This window comes from Nicotiana tabacum, chromosome 17 (assembly GCF_000715075.1).
Source record: "Nicotiana tabacum cultivar K326 chromosome 17, ASM71507v2, whole genome shotgun sequence".
NCBI lineage: Eukaryota > Viridiplantae > Streptophyta > Magnoliopsida > Solanales > Solanaceae > Nicotiana > Nicotiana tabacum.
Window position 1 is genome coordinate 110,843,629 of NC_134096.1, and position 19,918 is coordinate 110,863,546.

Here is a 19,918-nt window from a genome sequence, read left to right on the forward strand (position 1 = left end):
AATATTCCGCAAATATTAGGCTTACCTAGTCATAAAGACTAGGTACCGTCACGACGTCATACGAAGGGAAAATTGGATCGTGATAATTTTAGACTAATTCAAATTTACAATTTAAAATAAAATATTATATTATTTTGGGTATAGGTAAAAAATTAATATAAAAACTAATTAAAATTTATAGTAGGGAAGAGAATGTATAAAAAAAAAAAATAGAGATAGTGTGAGTATACTTATACTTTAAATTAATTTAAAAATAAATAAATTAAAAAATTTAATTATATTTAAAAATATTACAATAAATTTAAATGATTAAAAATTTTTGAATAAGAGGATACAAGCATAAAAATATACCAAATTACAAGAATAAAATATTTATATTTATTAAAGACTATTAAAAGAATAATAAGCAAGACATTAATTTAATTATTAAGCTAATAAAAAATTATATTATAGTACAATAATATTAAATAATAAATAATACAATAACTATAAGAAAAAAAATAAAAGAAAAAAGAATTTGCGTAAAAATGATGTGATGAATAAGACATATTTGACTTTCAGATAAAAACAAAGTGATAGTAAGAATTTTATTAAAATAATATGATCTAATGTGCTCAAACAAGACATATCATAACATGATATGTTTAGTATTCTTTAATATTGACAGCGAAACGAAATGCAAGTACTAATATCAAGGGGTTAGGTTGCTACAAATATATAAAAAAAATAGGTTGTGCACTACGAGATTTGAACAATAATTTCATATCTTACTTCATAATTAATATCTAATGTTATATAAGTTTTATATGAGAGGTTTTTATTTTAAGGTTATTTGTACATAATTCAAACACCATACATCACAATTTGATATAATTTGTGTCCGCGCATCGCGCGTGTACTAATACTAGTTGTTAAATTCAAATTTTACGATTCACATCGTAGTTGAAGCTACCTTAGAGTAGCTTTTCGTTTTTCATAAAGATTCGTTAAAGGCAAAATAAGTTGTATAAATTCGTTTATGAATAAATAAGAAAGCAAAACACTTTGTTTAAGTTTTAATAATGCATCTGATATGGAAAGAAATCAGGCGCAATTAACAATGTCAATGTTGCAAAACATACTCTCGTATTTTTTTTTTTAGTCTGTTCAAAAAATAAATATGGTATATTTTTATATTTAAATAATTTTATTTTAAATTTCTCATTTTGCGTTTAATAAGATGATTTACTATCACACAAATATGTAAAACTTATTTTAAACTAAAATTTTAAACACCTTTGGTCTTTTCTTAAATTTGTGCCCAATTAAAAATACATCAGAAAAATGGATAAAAAATAAATTTTGGAACAATGATAAAAGTATCTTTCCTTCCCGTAAAGTATTAAGTTTATTGCACAAAAATCAAAATCATAGACCAAATGGGGTAATATTGAGCGAGGGAGATCTTCTTTTTCTAAGGAAATTTAGCCTTGTGTGCAATCAGTCATCTAGAATCTGGAAAAAACACTCGTAGCACAAATATCGAGAAAACCTTTCGTTTTAACTCACCAGTAGTGCGACTTATATTACCGATTTTTTTCGGAAAACCTTGCAAATTCTCAATATGGATCTCTTACAGTCCTACGCCGACGATGAAGCCGCCGAATCGCCGCCACAAAACCCTAACTCCCAAACTTCCGACCAAAGCCCTTCGCCGGATTCATCCCCAATCCGCATGCTCCCTTCAAAATCCGCCGCCCCCATAGTCGACGACACGATGCTAGCCCTAACAGTCGCCGGCGAAGCTGCCAGAGCTCAATCCAAACCCCTCGACCCGACCCATCACCTCGTCGGATTCAACCCGACATACGAACAACTCTGGGCACCAATCTACGGGCCAGCTCACCCCTACGCCAAGGACGGGTTAGCTCAAGGGCTCCGAAATCACAAGCTAGGGTTTGTCGAAAACGCCGCCATTGAACCTTTTGTATTCGACGAGCAGTACAACACTTTTCAGAAATACGGGTACGCTGTTGATCCCTCTGAAAATAGTTACATTGGTGATTTGGATAAATTGAAGGAGTGTGATGCAATTTCTGTGTATAATATACCTCAGCATGAACAAAAAAAGAGGAAATTAGAGAAAAAGAAGGAAAAAATGGAGGAGGAGGGTGATGAGGGTGACGTGGACATGTCGGAAGTTGAGAATCCGGCGACCGACACGTGGCTGATGAAGAACAGGAAGAGTCCATGGGCTGGAAAGAAAGAAGGGTTACAAGTAGAATTAACTGAGGAGCAGAAAAAGTATGCTGAAGAGTATGCTAAGAAGAAGGGTGAAGAAAGAGGTGGTGGAGAAAAGCCTGAGCCTTTACTTGAAAAGAGTACATTCCACGGTAAAGAGGAAAAAGATTATCAGGGTAGATCGTGGATCGCTCCACCTAAGGATGCGAAGGCTGCGAATGATCATTGTTATATACCAAAAAGATTGGTTCATACTTGGAGTGGGCACACCAAAGGGGTTTCGGCTATTAGGTTTTTCCCTAAGCATGGTCATTTGATTTTGTCAGCTGGGATGGATGCAAAGGTGAAGATTTGGGATGTTTACAATTCTGGTAAATGTATGAGGACTTACATGGGACATTCGAAGGCGGTGAGAGATATTTGGTTTTGCAATGATGGGTCAAAGTTTTTGACAGCTGGGTATGATAAGTACATTAAGTATTGGGATACAGAGACAGGACAGGTGATCCAAACGTTCACCACAGGGAAGATACCCTATGTGGTGAGGCTTAACCCTGATGAGGATAAGCAGAATGTACTTTTGGCTGGTATGAGTGATAAGAAGATTGTGCAGTGGGACATAAATAGTGGACAGATTACACAAGAGTATGATCAACATCTGGGGGCAGTTAATACAATTACCTTTGTGGATAATAATAGGAGGTTTGTGACCTCTAGTGATGATAAATCACTCCGTGTTTGGGAATATGGTATTCCGGTTGTTATTAAGTATATTAGTGAACCCCATATGCATTCCATGCCATCTATTTCGCCCCATCCGAATGGGAATTGGATTGCAGCTCAAAGTTTGGATAACCAGATTCTTATTTATAGTACGCGAGAGAGATTTCAGCTGAATAAAAAGAAAAGATTTGCTGGACACATTGTCGCTGGTTATGCTTGCCAGGTCAACTTTTCACCTGATGGACGGTTTGTCTTATCGGGAGATGGTGAAGGCAGATGCTGGTTTTGGGATTGGAAATCGTGTAAGGTCTTCAGAACTCTCAAGTGTCATGAAGGGGTCTGTATTGGTGCAGAGTGGCATCCTCTGGAACAAAGTAAAGTTGCTACATGTGGTTGGGATGGTTTGATCAAATACTGGTAAGCTTTATGATCCTTGCCTTTATAACTATGATTATGTAGGTTGATCTTTTATTGCTTTGTCGTCATAGAGTTTACTTGTAAAGGTAGTTGTGATGTGGATAGGTAAAAATGCTCTCCTTATATATGCATTATATATTTCTGACATAAACAATTGTCGAAGGTTGTCTAAAGAGTGACTCTGATACCATATTGTAGGATTTTAATCCTAGGGTTTGTTTAGCTTTAGTTATGCTAAACTTATTTTTGGATTAGAATTGCTACTAATCTGTCCCTCCTACCTTGATCCACGGATGTACTCTCGTCACTGGTCACCCTGATAAACGAAGCCATCTCAAATTGTAAGATGGTCATATATAAATGACGACTTGCAATGTTGTTAAAGGTACTCTTAAACCCTGAAGCTAGGTGCTGTTATACTGGGTATTTCGCGTCGCTTTGTGTGATGCCCTAGTGCAAAAAGAAAAGCACTTAGGTTTGCACCTCAACACAAAATCCCTCTGCAAGAGAGTGGCTGACACTGAATAATAAATAGAATTCTAAAGTAATATATTAGGTTAAGAAAATGTTATGGATGCATATAGGTTAGTGATTTTGGAATAATAAACTAGAAAATTTAGTATATAATAATCCTGATTAAAAACTTGACTTTATACTGCATTTTGCATTTAATTAGTAATTTAAAATGATAATTTTAAAAAAAATGATACTTGAAATTGATTAACATGGTTTGTACTTCGCATACTACACGTTATTGATTTTTTATTCTTTTGTCCATATAGTAGTTTGCATTTATAGTTACTCTTCTGGGGTAGAAGTACTTGATTTCCTGTAGATCCTGTCTTATTAGACGCCCTGCCATTTTCTTTACTGCCTTTTCGTAGTTAGTATAGCAATGCAACCCCTTGGAATTTCAGCATTGTGCTGTTGAAATTTATATCTTGGACATATGTTTTCTTGTCTTTGTATTCACCGAGCATTCTTTCTCATGTCAATTGGTAACTTCCTTGTTGCATATTCATTCGGCTACATACCTGCCTAATATCTTAGATTGTTGGTTGCATTTCTCTCATGGCCATTTTCCTTGTTGAATTTTTTAGACCATTTGTCAATTTCCTCAAGTATCTCCTCTTGTAAATCCCATTGAATGATGATGATTTAACTTCCTAGCAACACGGGAGGGTTAAAGCACATCCATTCCTGCTCTTTTGCTTGCCATTAGTCATTACTTTATGCTGAGTATCTGCTATGGGCTTGATGAATGAGGTCTATTTGGATTTTGGGGGGAGAAAGATTAATGGATAGATCTCTCATCCAAAATATCAAATAGATCTTTCTTCCTCTCTTGCTCTGGAGGATAACCATATTTCCAGTACACTTTTCTCATTGTGCTGCAGTCTTGTTTGTACATTTGTGCTTATACATTGAGGCAGATGCACATTTATTATTCCTGGTGTTTAACACACTAACCTCATCTCTGGTCTGGTATGCAGGGATTAGTTCTAGAGCAATCATTTCTGCCTGTCCATGTAAGCAAGGCCAACTTGTTCAACTCCGGTTGGCTAGAGGAATCGGGTCTCTTTATGCATTGGGTGTTCTACTTGTCTGGGACACGTTGGCTGGAGGAATCGAACTATGTATTTCCTTGGTTGGTCAATGCTCGTCTTTAGCTCTGTAAAACAGGTTTTCTAAGATGGTTTTCTTTGGTTATTACAGTTGAGGTTGTACCAATAGTTACTAACAGAGGGACATGCAACTTCCAATGATATTCCAGTAGACAAGTTAGACGGAAATCAGTTATTGCATTTTTGAGTGTTAATGTGATGCACGAAATAAATTTATGTTGTATATTGTTTCTTTAGAAGTTGCAGTTCTTATTTCACCTCTTTTGTTGATGAAATGATAAATAGGGATCTGGTGTTCTGTCGAGTTTGATTCCAATGTCTGGTTCCAAAATGTAAGACAGGATTAAAGTGGAAGGGTACACAAACATGTTGAGGATAGGTGAAACAGATATCCATGTTTCGATGTAGTGCATAAAATCACTGCCAGCTCACGCTAGTCATCAGAATTGTTCAAGAGAAAAGCGTTCTCATACTAATATTTTCAAGGAAATTTACAAAGTGTATACCTTGGGTTATGCTCACAAACAACCTTTCGTAGGTGCTCATGAGGCAAAATTACTGATTCAACTAACTTCAAGAAATCTAAATCACAAAAGCAAAAATTGTTTACAGAAAATGATAGAAATCGTATCTTCCTCGCTGGCACAAGATGAGCATACTTCCTATTTCTCTGATCTGTATCAATAGGTTACACGACAACAAAAGCTTGCATTACACACTGTTACCGGTAATTGCAAGATCACACAGTGGAGAAGTGTCGATCCACACCAATGTCATCTGCACCAACCTATTCATTCTTTTTCTGCGAAAGCTTTGCGTGTACATCTCCACTGTAAGGAGCAACGTGGTATGCGTATTGTTGCATGACAGAAAAGAAAACCATCTCCACACAAATTAAAACATTCTGAATGGCTTCCTGAAGGTGCTCCACATCCAACCAAAAATGGTGAGATTTAATGACACCCAATGCAACTAGAATTTTAAGCAGCAATCCCTGCAAAAAATCGGAGATGAATAGTTTATTGCACTTGGGGGGGTAAAAGCAAACTTCAGTCAAGCAAAAACATCAAATGGAGAGAGGCTTCCTTACAACAACAACAAAATGAAGAAACCAATACCTCCTTTTCGAGAAGTTCAAAGAACTTAGACAGTAATGGCATGCAAGTAGTGGCGGAGCCACCTTTAACCAAGTGGTGTCAATTGAAAGACTCCTTTGCCAGAAAATTACAATGTGCTAGGTACTTTCTTTGAATATATACATAATACATGTTGAATCCCCTAGGCTTTGTTGTGTGTTTAATGGAGTTTGGCTCCATTGCATATGGTTTCAGTACACGTAAGAGAATAAGTAATAGAAGGCTTGCATAAGGCAAACGAATTGAAGATGTTACCAGCCAATAAAGCAAATCCCCTATCCACCCTAACCCCACACCATGAACATGCAGTGAGATTAACAGAACTAAAGAAGCTCTATAAGTATTGGTAGTTCATAAACATCTAGCATAAACTTCTTGTATGCAAATCCAAATCCTTAATACCATCTAGAATTGCACTCAAAACTTATGTTTCTTCGAACTTAACCTACTCAACAACAAAGAAAATAACCTTCTTATTTGAACTTTGCAAGGTCTCTGAAAAAGTGTCTTCGACTACAACTACCATATTTTGAGACAGTTACATCAGTAAGAATCTTTCCAGGTGTATCCTAATTCCTAACCATGTCCCTTGGTGGTAAACTGGTAATTGCCTTTACAAAAACACTGTGGGCTGCTGATCATGCGTATATTTTCAATTGACAGTGGTAGCTTTGAGTAAGCTTGCCAGCATCTTGACTAATTCACCAGGCAATCTGTCTGCTACAGTACATAAACACATGTACCGGCCTCCAACTGAGAAAACACATAAGCTTTACACTTTGTACTGGGGATTCAAACCTGGAATCTCCAGCTTGTCACTCTTGCACCTCAACCACTCAATCATCCCCTTGGGACTAAGGCAGCTATGCTTATGCTTCCCCTTTAGGTTACAAGTATTTTCATCTTTTCTTTCAAGAAATATTTTTAAAAGAGAAAAGTGGAAAGAAGCAACAACTGACAAGGACCGTAGAACTTAACAGCCCAAATTAAATATCATTAAAATTAAAATTCTATATGCCACAAAAAGATAACTAAGATAAAAATTAATTTCAATGTTTATTTAATTAACTATAAAAATGGAATTACTTCCAGTAATCAATTTTAATGTTCAATTGCTCTAGCCACTGTAGTAAGAAAAAGGAAAGATAAGTCCAAAATTAGAAGTAGTGGAAGCAAATGACTCACATTCTTAGAAGAAAGAAGAAACTAAAGTAAATTAACAAAAGCAGAAACATAAGTTGTAGAAGAGGAAGAATTACAAACTCAAGGAGAAAATAAAGACAGCAATAACAACGAATTGATGAAGCATAGGCGAAGGGTAATCTTAGTAGTCAAATAGCAAATCAACCTATTTTCTCTCTCTCATCCTTTATGATCAAATTCAACGAATCAAGAGAAGAGTGTGAGACCAAGCATCTACCTGCCAAAAGCTGAAGAAAACAATCCCTTTGATGCAGATGAACTTTGATAATGGTTTGTGTGGCTGCAGTTCCTTTGAAAAAACATGGTAGAAAACAACCAAGGAGTACATGGCCACTGAGAAAGAAATATTGAGAATGATGGTAAACGTCCAGCTGAGCCAATTTGGATATAACCCAAGAATCTGTAACACGATCATCAAGATAGAGCATACTGGACGGATAATGACAAACTGCCATGTCCAGTGCTTGAGAAGTTTCAGTGTCCGGTGATCCAAGCGAGCAGTATGAGGCTGCAGTTGGCAGAAAGACATTACATACATCATGATAATCTACCAAACCAATACTAATTTATCAATCATTCTACTAAAATAGAGTAAGAAAGGTCTAGCACACATGAAGACAAGCTTCAACCTAATTTCTCGCATCAGTCAAATTATAGGAAAATTTACATAATGTGTTAGCAAGCCAAGCCTCAAAGTTATCCAAATCTGAAAGAACAAGTACTTGAACTCCAAGCTTAGACAGACATATCAGCACTTAGACTGGATCTAATAAATATAATTTCTTTAGGATTGCAGATACAATTAATAATTGGTTATATTAGGCATTAGCCTAATCTTGGACGGTAATAATTAGTTTTTTTTTAAATTTAAATTTTAAAACAAATTAAATTATGCATAATTTATTGTTAATAATTATTTACTCTTTTTGAACTTGAATTTAAACATACTTAAGTATTTTTTATACAGAAACAATAATTTTTATATATTAAAAATTATTTATTCTAAAACCTATTCTATTTTAAATTGAAAAATGCATTATCATCTAGCACACATGAAGAGGAAAGCTAAAACATAAGCATAATCATACCTGAAATAGAGTCATTGGAAATGAATGATGAATTTCCCTCCCTTTGATTTCATCTGGCACAATGTTTTTGCTGATGGATATATTCAAATAACTATACATCAAGGCCAAAAATTTGGCAATTGCCTGCAAATTAAACAACATTAATGCTAGAAAAGAAACTCGAATATTTTTGACAAAAAATTAGAAAGCAAACTGCTAAACAGTATATGCTCCATTAACAGAAGCATGTCAATGACACAATAGTAGCCACTTACCACAGCCTCGTAGCATTCTTTAACCGAGTCTAGAAGCATGAAAAATGCTTTGCTTCCACGAATATCTAACAACCCCACGAACGAGTCAATGGCATAGAGGGGAGCCATAATTATAATCATGATTATTGCCTTTTGCTCCTTTGGATTTTTCCAGTAGAAGAGGTGTTGTGACAAGAGCTGTATCGTGAAATGCATTGAAAGCAAAGCAGAAAACCCAGATCCCACCATAGTCAGCTGTGCACTATCCATACTAGCAAAGTCCATATTTTACCAAGCCTTGCAAGAACACACAGCTCCACCTGCAAATCAAATTACCAAACTCTCAAAATCTTTATACTGCTGTCAGCTGTGCACCAATTTTTCAATTATATGTTAGAACATTTTTCAACTAGAGCTATTCTCAATGTAGCCAGTTCAAGGCCATACTAGGAAGAACCACAAACTGAATTATCAACTTTATTAACATACACAACTCTTTAACAAATTAAGTATCACATTTGAGAAAACCTAAGCTTGATATTTATATTAAGGGCCATATTATAAAAAACCAAAGCTGAATTTTAGTTAAAAAAAAGGATTTTGCTTTTCAGAAATCAAAATGAAATGGTTTTAACTGAAAACAAAAAAAAAACCCAAATCAATACATAGCAAAAGCTGAAAATTAAACAATCAAGAAAATTGTACAATACGAAAATCTGAAACCCCTTAATACCAATATCCTTTTGACTTCTAAATCACCAGAAATTTAACAAGAAAGTGATAGAAAAATCAAGATCCAGAAAACGGTATAAACCTGTTCAAATAAACGGGAAGATAAGCGTTAAGAATTATTAAAAAAAATGCGCTTCTGCCTTCTGGGGCATTTTTGGACTTACAGTGAATCAATCAAGATTAGAGACAACAAATTCTTTCGACTGTTTGATGAGTAAGCCGTAAGAGCTGGAAAATTGTGAATCTATTATTATGTCATCTGCTTTCTAATTTACTGCCTACTTCATTTAGTCGTCTCAGATTTTTCAATCTACTCGACCACTTGACATCAGATATTATTTAAGTATTGCAAATGTTTCTTTTTGTGTTAGAATAGTATTTCAAATGTTGAATAAATATAACTATAATTTTGATTAAAAATTAAAGGAATATTTCAAATACTAATAATTTTCTCTTATAAAAATTTTCAAGTTCACGTTCAAACATGTGTTGGTTCTATTTTGTTGTAGCTTTTACTTTGTATTTACATTGGATTAACTTAAATAAATTGATACCGTAAAGAATTATTATAACATGTTACCGTAAATTGCTCGTAAAAAGAATTTAAATTATCTAATGTTAGATTTTAGCATCAAATTATTTCATCCTTCTACTTGTTGTTCTCTTATTTATCATTTAGCTTAGCCCGTCTCATACAATTTGTCCGTGCGACAATATAATAAACACTAATTAGTAACTTGAAAAAATGGTAAGTATCCTATTATAATGTGTAAGAGTGCAGTGTTGTTTTACAATGTACAATATCTACTATATATATTTGGTCCCCCATTTTGACATTTCTCTTGTTTTATATTTTGTAGTCTAGCTCTTGAAATATACTGGTGACTTTATCAGTACTAGGGACATCACTTGAATCCAATCTTGGTACATAGTTATCACCTCAATGAATCCAAAGTTAAAGTCCAAAATCTGGGGAGAAAATAAAGTAATATATTCACCATTTTCAGTATCAACACCTACTAAGGACAATATCATCCTTACAACAATTATTGGTCCAAAAATTATCATTGGATGTTATAAAGTCAGTGCTCTAATTATATTCTTGTTTGTAACCATCCAGCTGAATTATGGAAAGAAAGAAGTTGTTACTATTAGTTTTGTTTATGGTTTTAGTTTTTTATGGCTATTATTTTGAAAGAGGGACTTCAACGACAGTAACATATGATCATAAGGCATTGGTCATTAATGGAAAGAGGAGAATTTTGCAATCAGGGTCAATACATTATCCAAGAACTACACCTGAAGTGAGTATTTTCTTCTTACATTATGCTAGCATTAGTATATGGCAATGTGGTGCATTTTTTCTTCCTTGATTTTCGATTTGACAATATGTAATATGGACTAAGAAGGAGTTTTCTGGTTGAAAATAGATATGGCCAGAGATCTTTAGAAAGGCTAAGGAAGGAGGATTGGACGTGATAGAGACTTATGTTTTCTGGAATTATCATGAACCTGTCAAAGGAGAGGTATGAACTCTTTTCTCTTTTGGTAAATAACGATGGATTTAACTTATATGCACTGATAGTATAAAAGTTTTTATACTATCATTGTATTTTAACCTGTTGAAACATGTCCTCTGCCTTATTTTTCAGGTTACAAGTCCCGGTTTTTAACTACCAGTAATTATTTCTTAGGTGACCTAAATTTGTAAATTTTATACTTGCGGTGTATACAAGTTAAACTCAATGAAATTAAGTGAAATTTGTCATTATTGAGAGAATGGATTGTACTGAAGTGTTAACTGCAAGTCTGATTGCTTTCCCTTATGATGCTCACTAGTTGGTGTTTAATACACTTCGGTTTTATTTCAACATTTTACTACAAAGAACTCTTTAAATAGCTAGAAAAAGTTTTCTGATGCATAAACTGTCACTGTGTTTATAAAATTTCTTGGTTTATGCTGTTTGCTCTTTCCGTATTGCTGCAATTGCTAGCGTGTGGCATATATTGCTACAATTATGTGCTATAGCATGTATGGTCTTATTCATCTTCGCATGATTTCAGACTGTGTTCGTTTTCTTACAGAAGTGATTTTGGACCTGAAGACTTGGTTTGATCTGGTGCTTCTTCATAGTTCAAGACATTTACTTTCTGATCTTTTAATTCAGAATATCTATCAATCTAGTAACTCTTATATAAAGTTTTTTTTTACCTCATTTGGGGTAACGCAGTTGTTTGTTAGACATGTAGTCTCGCGACTCGTCATGTATTACCACAATTAAAGATTTCTCCTTTCGCATTATCTCTACATGTAATTACCACTTTCTACTATTGCAGTACTACTTTGAGGGCAGGTTTGACCTTGTACGGTTTGTGAAGACAGCGCAAGAAGCTGGTCTCTATGTGCATCTGAGAATTGGACCATATGCCTGTGCTGAATGGAACTATGGGTCTGTATTTCATCACACCAGACTTTCTTTTTCCTGGTTCATTGAACAGCGATAATAGCTAAAAACCTATTATTCTCTAAAGTTGTCAGATTCAATTTCATCAAATTATTTGGACACTTCATGGCAAAGTTTTCCATATATTGAAAAGAGGCAGTGGCTCATCTTTCCAATGGATTAAGCACAAGTCATTTTCTTATTTTTATCGTCTACATCCTAACAGTGTCTTTACTTATTTGTTTAATATCTTCAATTTTTTCTCTGTACAGGGGTTTCCCAATGTGGCTACATTTTATCCCCGGAATCCAGTTTCGGACAACAAATGAACTTTTTATGGCAAGTGTTGACCAGTAATCATGTTTTTGCTTTGGAGAACTATTTTCTAAAGATACCATTTTTTCCGATTATTTGATCCTATTGAATGTTTATTAATTGAAAAAACCTGTATTGTTTCCAATGCAGAGTGAAATGAAGCTCTTTCTTGCCAAGATTGTTAATCTTATGAAGGATGAGAACCTCTTTGCTACACAAGGAGGTCCAATTATTCTTGCTCAGGTTGTTTACTTTTTCTCGTTAATTTGGATGGTTCACCATGTAACCTCTTCTTATTACTTTAAATGTATCACACTCTTTTCCAATTTTGTGATAATGGATTGTGGTATATTAGATCTTCTTCTTGGATAGTACATTCTTATTACTTTGATAGTGCACCTTCCTCTTTTTCTTGCTCTTTTTGTGTTAATTGGTGATCCTATCCACTTAACAGGTAGAAAATGAGTATGGAAATGTTGAGTGGGCATATGGAGTCAGCGGAAAACTTTATGTGAAATGGGCTGCAGAAACTGCTGTTAGTCTTAATACGACTGTCCCTTGGGTGATGTGCGCGCAACAAGATGCACCCGATTCAGTTGTAAGTGTTTATGGTATTCATAGTGGCATATTCCACCTGTTACCTTACTGTCCCTTCCTCCACGATCTCTATTATTTGCAGTGTAACAGAAGCAAATTTGTTAGCTATTAGTAGGATTTTCCTAAACAGCTGTTTAGAATAGATGTTATATGCTACAAAAATGAGGCATCTCAGGACCCTTTTTGAACTATATTTCCTGCTGATGTTAGTTCTGCATAAATAAAAAACTGAGAGTAACTTCCTGCTGATGTTACTATTAATAGTTTTGTTTCTTAAACCAACAGTCAAAAGAAGGACAATTATAATTCAAAGAGATAACTACAAACATGTTGATTATGCAGATAAATACATGTAATGGATTCTATTGTGATCGGTTCACTCCAAATTCTCCATCGAAGCCAAAGATGTGGACGGAGAACTACGTCGGATGGTAAATGCTGCCTCCTTTTTATTATTCTCACGGAACTCTGATTCCTGGTATGGTTTTTTTCTTCATTACTTAAATTTTGAAAATTTCAAGGTGTGTTTCCTTTTGTAGGTTCCTTGCATTTGGTTATGCTGTTCCTTATCGCCCTGTTGAAGACTTAGCTTTTGCTGTTGCACGCTTTTTTGAAACTGGTGGTACTTTTCAAAATTATTACATGGTAAAAGCCTGTTAATTTTCTACAGGTGGTTGTTAATCACTCTTGTTGCTTTTGAGATTTAATGCTGCAATCTTTTTCATTTACTAGTATTTTGGTGGCACCAATTTTGGTCGAACAGCAGGAGGCCCTCTAGTAGCAACAAGCTATGACTATGATGCCCCCATAGATGAGTACGGTATGATATCTTAGATAAGTAATATACCCTCTGAATTCCTTCTATTTCAGATACGAATCTTTAGTTCCACAACAGAATGTAACTTCAAGGCTGGAAGCTATAGTAGAGAAACTTTAGAAATGAATAGAGAAGTAGTATAAATTTTGGAAGAATCTATCTCCAAAATTGTGTAAAGGAACTGAAGTTGCCTGAAACCGATGTCTCTCTCCAATTCGACACTCACATGAGATAAGATTTTCAGTGACGACTTTCTGTGGCGATCTCTTTAGTCACCACCAAAAGAAGTGCCGAGTAACGTTGCCGTTTTGAGTATTGACTTATGTTTACTTTTTATGGGCAAGCCAAGTCGCCACAAAAGCTAATTCGTATTATTATTAGCTTTTTTGGCGACTAAATTCGCCACAAAAATTTCAGAAATGCACCACAAATAGATTTAAGGTAGGTCGCTAGACTACAACAACAACAACTCAGTATAATCCCACTAGTGGGGTCTGGGGAGGGTAGTTTGTACGCAGACCTTACCCCTACCCTGGGATAGAGAGGCTGTTTCCGATAGACCCTCGGTTCCCTCCCTCCAAGAACTCCCTACCTTGCTCTTGTCGCTAGACTCTGTTACTGAAAATAGCGACATATAGTTTGCCGCTGAAACCATAACTTATTGTGGCAACTCGGCACTTACTTTGCATGGCAACTAAAGAGGTTGTCACTGAGAACCTTATTTCCTGTAGTGGCTGTTACTCTTCCTGTTATTTTCACATCCTACAATGCTAGGTGCATTGCAGTTTGAGCAATGCGCCTCACTTTGGTGGTTACTTCAGTGCAAGAACCATGGTGCGAAGGCGTGCCTTGAGTGCCTATGATCTCCTCCTTGAAGAGGGCAGTCTTAGACATACATATAGCTCGCAAAGTGACATGTTAATGGTCAGGTAAACTTTCTGATGAATATGTTAGCGATTTGGAATAATAAATCAGAAGTTTAGTATTAGAAGACTCATCTAAATTAGAAATTTAATACATTCTTTTTTCATTTGAGCCTTTCTTCACTAAAGTAGAAGCATGCCTCGTGGGGGATCTCACGTAGAAGTAGACGGACCAAACTCTGCATTTTCTTTTCTTATCTGTGAGTAAAGAGGAGAAACTGATTAATCATCCAGGGATTCTCCTAAGGTCTCTTTTGAAACTTCCATATTAGAATAGAAAATTAGGCATATCGCTTACTCCATTAACTGACTTGGAAATGACTTCTGCTAATAAGAGGAAACATCTTAATCTAAAAGCATATTTTAAAGCTGCCTCTTTGAGGTTATCAATCTTATTGGAGGAACTTGATGCAGGTTTCATAAGTCAGCCAAAGTGGGGCCACCTGCGCGACTTGCACAAGGCGTTAAAACATTGCGAAGAGTATTTGGTTAATGCAGATCCAACTCATTTGTCCCTTGGTTTTAAACTTGAGGTATACAACTTTTCCAGATTTCAGCTGTTTAATAGATCAAATCCAGATAACAATGATAATTGAATCTTAACCCAACTTCTTCTCTAAAAGTTGTGAAGAAAATGGACCTTGTGCCTAACTCATCTATAGAATCTAGCTATTTGGAAAAGTTTGATCAATTCAGAAGTCTTTTTGACTATGAATAACTATATTTTTTTGTGTTGGATCAACGTCACTTGTTCTTTTAAGTTTGACACATCAGAAATGTCTACCAGGCACATGTATATTACAAAACCTCCAATGACTGTGCAGCCTTTCTTGCTAACTATGGTAGCAGTTCAGATGCAAATGTCACATTTAATGGGAAGTCATATTTTCTTCCTGCTTGGTCTGTTAGCATTCTACCAGACTGTAAGAATGTCATATTCAACACCGCTAAGGTACTGCATTCACATACATACATTTTTTTCCCACTCCAGTGTTGCTTTTTATATTCTGTTTGGAGGACCCCCTCAACGATCTTTAATTTCTGGTGTTATTATGGCGTTGTACGAGCAATGATAGACTTCAGTAGTTAAACTCTATTCATTAGTTGTGCCAATACAAATGCATAGTATATCCTGATCACCTTGCTTATAACATGAAACTATGATTGTATAACTCGCCCTTAAGAAGCTTTACTGAAATCTATTCTGCCTTAAGTTCTGCTACTGCTATCTAACATAATGTTTTCCCTTTTACTCATGACGGAGAAAGGTTATTTCACAAAAAACAACTGGAAGTACAGCCTTTACTCACAACACAGTTACAATTGAAAATTCACTGGAGTCAGGTCCTTGGGGCTGGTACAAAGAAAAAGTTGGTATCTGGAACAATAATTCGTTCGCAGCATCCCGCTTAGTGGAGCAGATAAATACAACAAAGGATACCAGCGATTTCCTTTGGTATACTACAAGGTAATTTATTATATTTCCTTCACTTAGTGCTGCTAATTTATATTTCTTTGCTTAAGAAGCTGCTTCGGGGATAGCTAGTAAGTGAAGATGGTGATACTGCTATATGTAACTTAATCATTTATTTGATGTGATAAGCTGTTTACTCCATTCATGTATATCTCTAAGTGGCTTTTTCTTTATTGCCAGTATAAATGTGGAGGAGAACACTAAGAAGAGAAAAACAAAAGAATTGCAGTTAATTATTGGAAGTTTGGGACATGCAGCTCTTGTTTTTGTAAACAAGAAACCAGTTGGTAACTATCCCATCTAATGTCTACTTCTTCAAGTGTGTTTAATGACACAGCCAAAAGTTCCAAAGTGATGCTAACGGCATATTTCTACTTCTGTAGGATTTGGCTACGGTAATCACGATGATGCAAGTTTTGTTCTAAGTAAAGCAATCCATCTTAAGAAAGGAAACAATACATTGGACATATTAAGCATGATGGTTGGTCTGCAGGTAAAGTCGTCTATCTCGGTTAGAGGCTTTTCCAATGCTTTGCATGTTGAAGCATATCTCTTACCGCTTCCACTTTGATTACATTTTTTCTTACTCATTTATTATGTGATTCTCCAGAACTATGGACCATGGTTTGACATCTCCGGAGCAGGGGTATTTTCTGTTATCTTCAGCGATTTGAAGAGTAACAAGAACTTTTCTTCTACGGAATGGATCTACCAGGTTCTTGATGACTACTTTGACTAATAAATCTTTTTATGATTAACTGTCTTGAATTCTTCTCACACTCACCTGGTTGCCTGAATTTAATGAGTTTTCAACAAAGATACTTTTGTATTGAAGTTGAGGAAACAAAAGTAGAAAAAGACCAAATTATGGGCTCTAAGCTAACAGTGGTCTACAGTAAACTTTTACTTCCACCACAGATTATGTTTATGTCATGCAGGGTTGATATACTTTCTCATTTAAATATGACTTCACCTTCTCTAACTATTATTTTAGACATATAAATAACTCCAGTGAAAATCTAATATAGATAGGTGAAACTGCTTCGAATGTCTTCTCACTAGAAAACTTCGTGAAAAGGCATAATAAAAGCAGCATAGCTAATGGTATACGAATTCCACTTAATGCATCTCAAAATTACTCAATGAGATTACAACATAGAACACTTTGAAATCCAATACAAAGAGTTGCGCTAGTACCTCTAAGGAAGAAATTCTACAAATTTAGCTTCTGATAACTGAGTGTTCTCCTACCATACAAATTGAGGTCAGCACTCTGCTTCAACCAAAAGATGGAAAGGGGATACATCATCAATTGATTGAGGAAATGCATTGTCTTATTTCATGGTCCTCCTATATTTACGAAAACAAGCTTGCTGAGGAGAGAGTACATGTTGGTTGCAGAATTCCTTTTTCTTTTTCCGGATCCTCTTGGGGCTGGAGGGGGGATGATTTGTTGTCTTCTCTGTGATTTCATAAGGTTGTGATTTTGTTGTTGTAAGATCACAAGGATAACATGAGACTTGATTGCTTATTTTCAGGTAGGACTTGAAGGTGAGTACCTTGGACTTGATAAAGTTAGTCTTGCAAATAACTCGCTGTGGATTCAGGGGAACTCTGTTCCAATAAATCAGAGTTTGATATGGTACAAGGTGTGTGGAATTGCTTGTATTTCTGGTTCACTTGTTTCGTATCAACTGCTTATCGTTTAGGTTCCTTTCGAGGAATAGAGTGCTAGATAATGCCTATGCTGGTGCTACATGTAGCTAGCTATTTCATGTCTATGGTCATCCTTTTGAAGCTCATTACTAATGAATAGTCCACTGGATAAATGATAACTGAAAAAGAGAAGGCTAGAGAGACCATTAGTTGCTTCTTGTATATGTCCTCAATGCTAATTTTAGTGTTGATTTATGCCACATATAGAATCTGTGCCCTTCAAGCTTCATTTATTCTCTTGCTATGTAGTCCCTTTATTTGCAATTACCATCTGATAAACAAAGGTAGTAATTTGTTACATCTGTTGTATTCTTGTCTTGATTCTGGATTTCTTATTTCCAGGCTAGCTTTTCTCCTCCAGAGGGAAAAGGTCCTGTATCGCTAAATCTCTCCAGTATGGGTAAAGGTCAAGCATGGGTAAACGGGCAGCATGTAGGGAGATACTGGTCTTCTTATCGTTCACCCTCAACTGGCTGTTCAGATAATTGTGACTATAGAGGAGCTTATAATTCATGGAAATGTCTGAAGAAATGTGGTCAACCTGCTCAAGTTTTGTGAGTCGATAGCAATGGCTAGTCCAAAGCTTTTCTTTCCTTTTTCGTTTCCCCTTTTGCATATCTGCTCCTTATTGCTCTATCTGATGTCTACTTCATAAGGCAAAGGTAGAGAGATTGCACCCCTTTCCCTATAGACAAGTTGGTGATGGTTAATACTCTTAACTAGCATCTTATAGTCACAAAGGAAAAAAGTACCCCTTGGTTTCTTATTCTAAAGAGTAAACAATCTTTGGTATACATTACACTGGAAGATGATTGAAGGAAATGAGCTTTATTTGATTGTTCCATTCACTGGCTACAGTGTAACTCCCCTTTCGTTTACTATGGTGAAGAATTGTACAACAGTGTGGACTACATACTAACAATTAAATCTTCAAATAGGTACCATGTACCCCGCAATTGGTTAACCCCTGGAAAGAACCTGCTTGTGCTGCATGAAGAACTTGGTGGTGACCCTTCAAAGATATCTTTCTCATCGCGAATTGGACAAAATATTTGTGGTCATGTATCTGAGTCTGATCCTCCACCTGTTGATACTTGGAAGCCTAATAAAGATCTTGCATCATTGCGACTGAGTTGTGAACAAGGATGGAATATCACTGCACTTAACTTTGCTAGCTTTGGAACTCCTAAAGGAGATTGTGGAGCATTCATTATAGGGAGTTGTCATTTGGATGTGTTATCAATAGTTCATCAGGTAATACTAATATATCCTTATAACTTGTGCAATACTGGTGATGACTCCAGAAAGTCCCCCTATGCTGCTCAAACTTTGTCCTTCAAAGCCTGAACTAAGCCCACTCTGTTGCCCCTCAATAAGAAGCTGAGCTACATGGTCCGAAAGGTGTTCAATTGAATCCCCTTTGTCAGAAATTATACTATCCAAATAGGTTAAAATCATTTTTTGCCTATATATATATTGTTGAATTCCCTTGACATAAGCGAAGCTTCTAGTATAGTGACAAAGGTGGCTTTGCTATTGCTTTAGGTTGTAGGTTCGAATTCTAGGTATGGCATTTTATGCATTTTTTTGAATCCCCTTGTCAGAGCCTCTTACTCCGCCACACCGCCCTCAGCATTGAATTTTAACTAGTCAAAATGTGACCTCACGTGTTTAAATTTGAATGACTGCAGGATTGTGTTGGCAAGCCAGGATGTCTTATTCCTATCAGCACAGCTAAGTTTGGTGACCCCTGTCCAGGAATAGTAAAAAGTCTGGCTGTTGAAGCTTTTTGCAGTGTTTGAGAATCATCAATTGCTATGGTCCTCCTAGGATTTAGGAAGTATAGTCATGCATTAGCATGGTAACCTTCTTGTCAAATTTTATGCTTTTAGCAATCACATGTAATGATCATTTTAACCAGAGCCAGCTAGAGCGTGCAACTTGTAATCTATAATCCTGAAGAGTATCATTATATGGAAAGCCGTTGCTCTTTTTTCAGCTCTATGTTCAAGGCTTTTGTTCTATTACTGGTTGTAGGAACCTAATTAATAGTCAAACTTTAGATCATATTAAGGATCGTAATGCATTAGGAAGATTATGAATCATAGAGAGGGAATTACTTAAAGAGGAAACGACGTTGCGAGACCTTTTTTTTTGGGGTTTGGGGGGTGTGTTGGGGTTATGTGCCCACATTCAATTAATCTTGACATCAAGATGTTATTAATTCAATGAAAATCTAATCGGGTTCAAAAGAA

At 35.7% G+C, this 19,918-nt stretch overlaps 3 protein-coding genes across 4 annotated transcripts; 2 read left to right on the plus strand and 1 right to left on the minus strand.

The window, feature by feature from the left end:
- The first annotated feature begins 1,382 nt into the window (after nucleotides 1-1,382).
- On the plus strand, nucleotides 1,383-5,289 carry LOC107829018 (uncharacterized). Its single transcript, XM_016656430.2, has 2 exons — nucleotides 1,383-3,360; nucleotides 4,854-5,289. Exons 1-2 carry the CDS (start codon nucleotides 1,604-1,606, stop codon nucleotides 4,858-4,860), a joined length of 1,764 nt encoding a protein of 587 aa, XP_016511916.2. The 5' UTR covers nucleotides 1,383-1,603; the 3' UTR covers nucleotides 4,861-5,289.
- Nucleotides 5,290-5,431: 142 nt separating this feature from the next.
- On the minus strand, nucleotides 5,432-9,689 carry LOC107829021 (uncharacterized). Of its 2 annotated transcripts, none has more exons than XM_016656433.2 (5): nucleotides 9,542-9,689; nucleotides 8,667-8,965; nucleotides 8,413-8,535; nucleotides 7,542-7,832; nucleotides 5,432-5,979 (listed from the first exon to the last, which is right to left on the minus strand). In XM_016656433.2, exons 2-5 carry the CDS (start codon nucleotides 8,928-8,930, stop codon nucleotides 5,773-5,775), a joined length of 885 nt encoding a protein of 294 aa, XP_016511919.1. In that variant the 5' UTR covers nucleotides 8,931-8,965; nucleotides 9,542-9,689; the 3' UTR covers nucleotides 5,432-5,772. The 2 variants fall into 2 exon arrangements, with proteins under 2 accessions (XP_016511919.1, XP_016511920.1); XM_016656434.2 differs by having other exon boundaries at nucleotides 9,460-9,585.
- A 606-nt stretch (nucleotides 9,690-10,295) lies between these two features.
- Nucleotides 10,296-19,667, plus strand: LOC107829017 (beta-galactosidase 6-like). Its single transcript, XM_016656429.2, has 19 exons — nucleotides 10,296-10,681; nucleotides 10,808-10,903; nucleotides 11,715-11,827; nucleotides 12,094-12,160; nucleotides 12,287-12,379; nucleotides 12,591-12,734; nucleotides 13,076-13,164; nucleotides 13,273-13,378; nucleotides 13,466-13,553; nucleotides 14,888-15,006; nucleotides 15,261-15,425; nucleotides 15,742-15,941; nucleotides 16,128-16,234; nucleotides 16,331-16,440; nucleotides 16,558-16,662; nucleotides 17,486-17,596; nucleotides 18,006-18,217; nucleotides 18,602-18,917; nucleotides 19,355-19,667. Exons 1-19 carry the CDS (start codon nucleotides 10,505-10,507, stop codon nucleotides 19,463-19,465), a joined length of 2,529 nt encoding a protein of 842 aa, XP_016511915.1. The 5' UTR covers nucleotides 10,296-10,504; the 3' UTR covers nucleotides 19,466-19,667.
- The last annotated feature ends 251 nt before the right edge of the window (nucleotides 19,668-19,918 follow it).

What these genes read in the sequence shown, in the direction of transcription:
- LOC107829018 (XM_016656430.2), top strand. Translation starts at nt 1,604, where the DNA reads ATGGATCTCTTACAGTCCTACGCCGACGATGAAGCCGCCGAATCGCCG.
- LOC107829021 (XM_016656433.2), bottom strand. Translation starts at nt 8,930, where the DNA reads ATGGACTTTGCTAGTATGGATAGTGCACAGCTGACTATGGTGGGATCT. An exon ending in AAGAATGCTACGAGGCTGTG is followed by an intron (nt 8,536 to 8,666) that starts GTAAGTGGCTAC and finishes TTTAATTTGCAG; the next exon opens with GCAATTGCCAAATTTTTGGC. An exon ending in TTTTCTTCAGCTTTTGGCAG is followed by an intron (nt 5,980 to 7,541) that starts GTAGATGCTTGG and finishes GATTTTTTGCAG; the next exon opens with GGATTGCTGCTTAAAATTCT.
- LOC107829017 (XM_016656429.2), top strand. Translation starts at nt 10,505, where the DNA reads ATGGAAAGAAAGAAGTTGTTACTATTAGTTTTGTTTATGGTTTTAGTT. An exon ending in TGTAAACAAGAAACCAGTTG is followed by an intron (nt 16,235 to 16,330) that starts GTAACTATCCCA and finishes CTACTTCTGTAG; the next exon opens with GATTTGGCTACGGTAATCAC. An exon ending in TGTTATCAATAGTTCATCAG is followed by an intron (nt 18,918 to 19,354) that starts GTAATACTAATA and finishes GAATGACTGCAG; the next exon opens with GATTGTGTTGGCAAGCCAGG.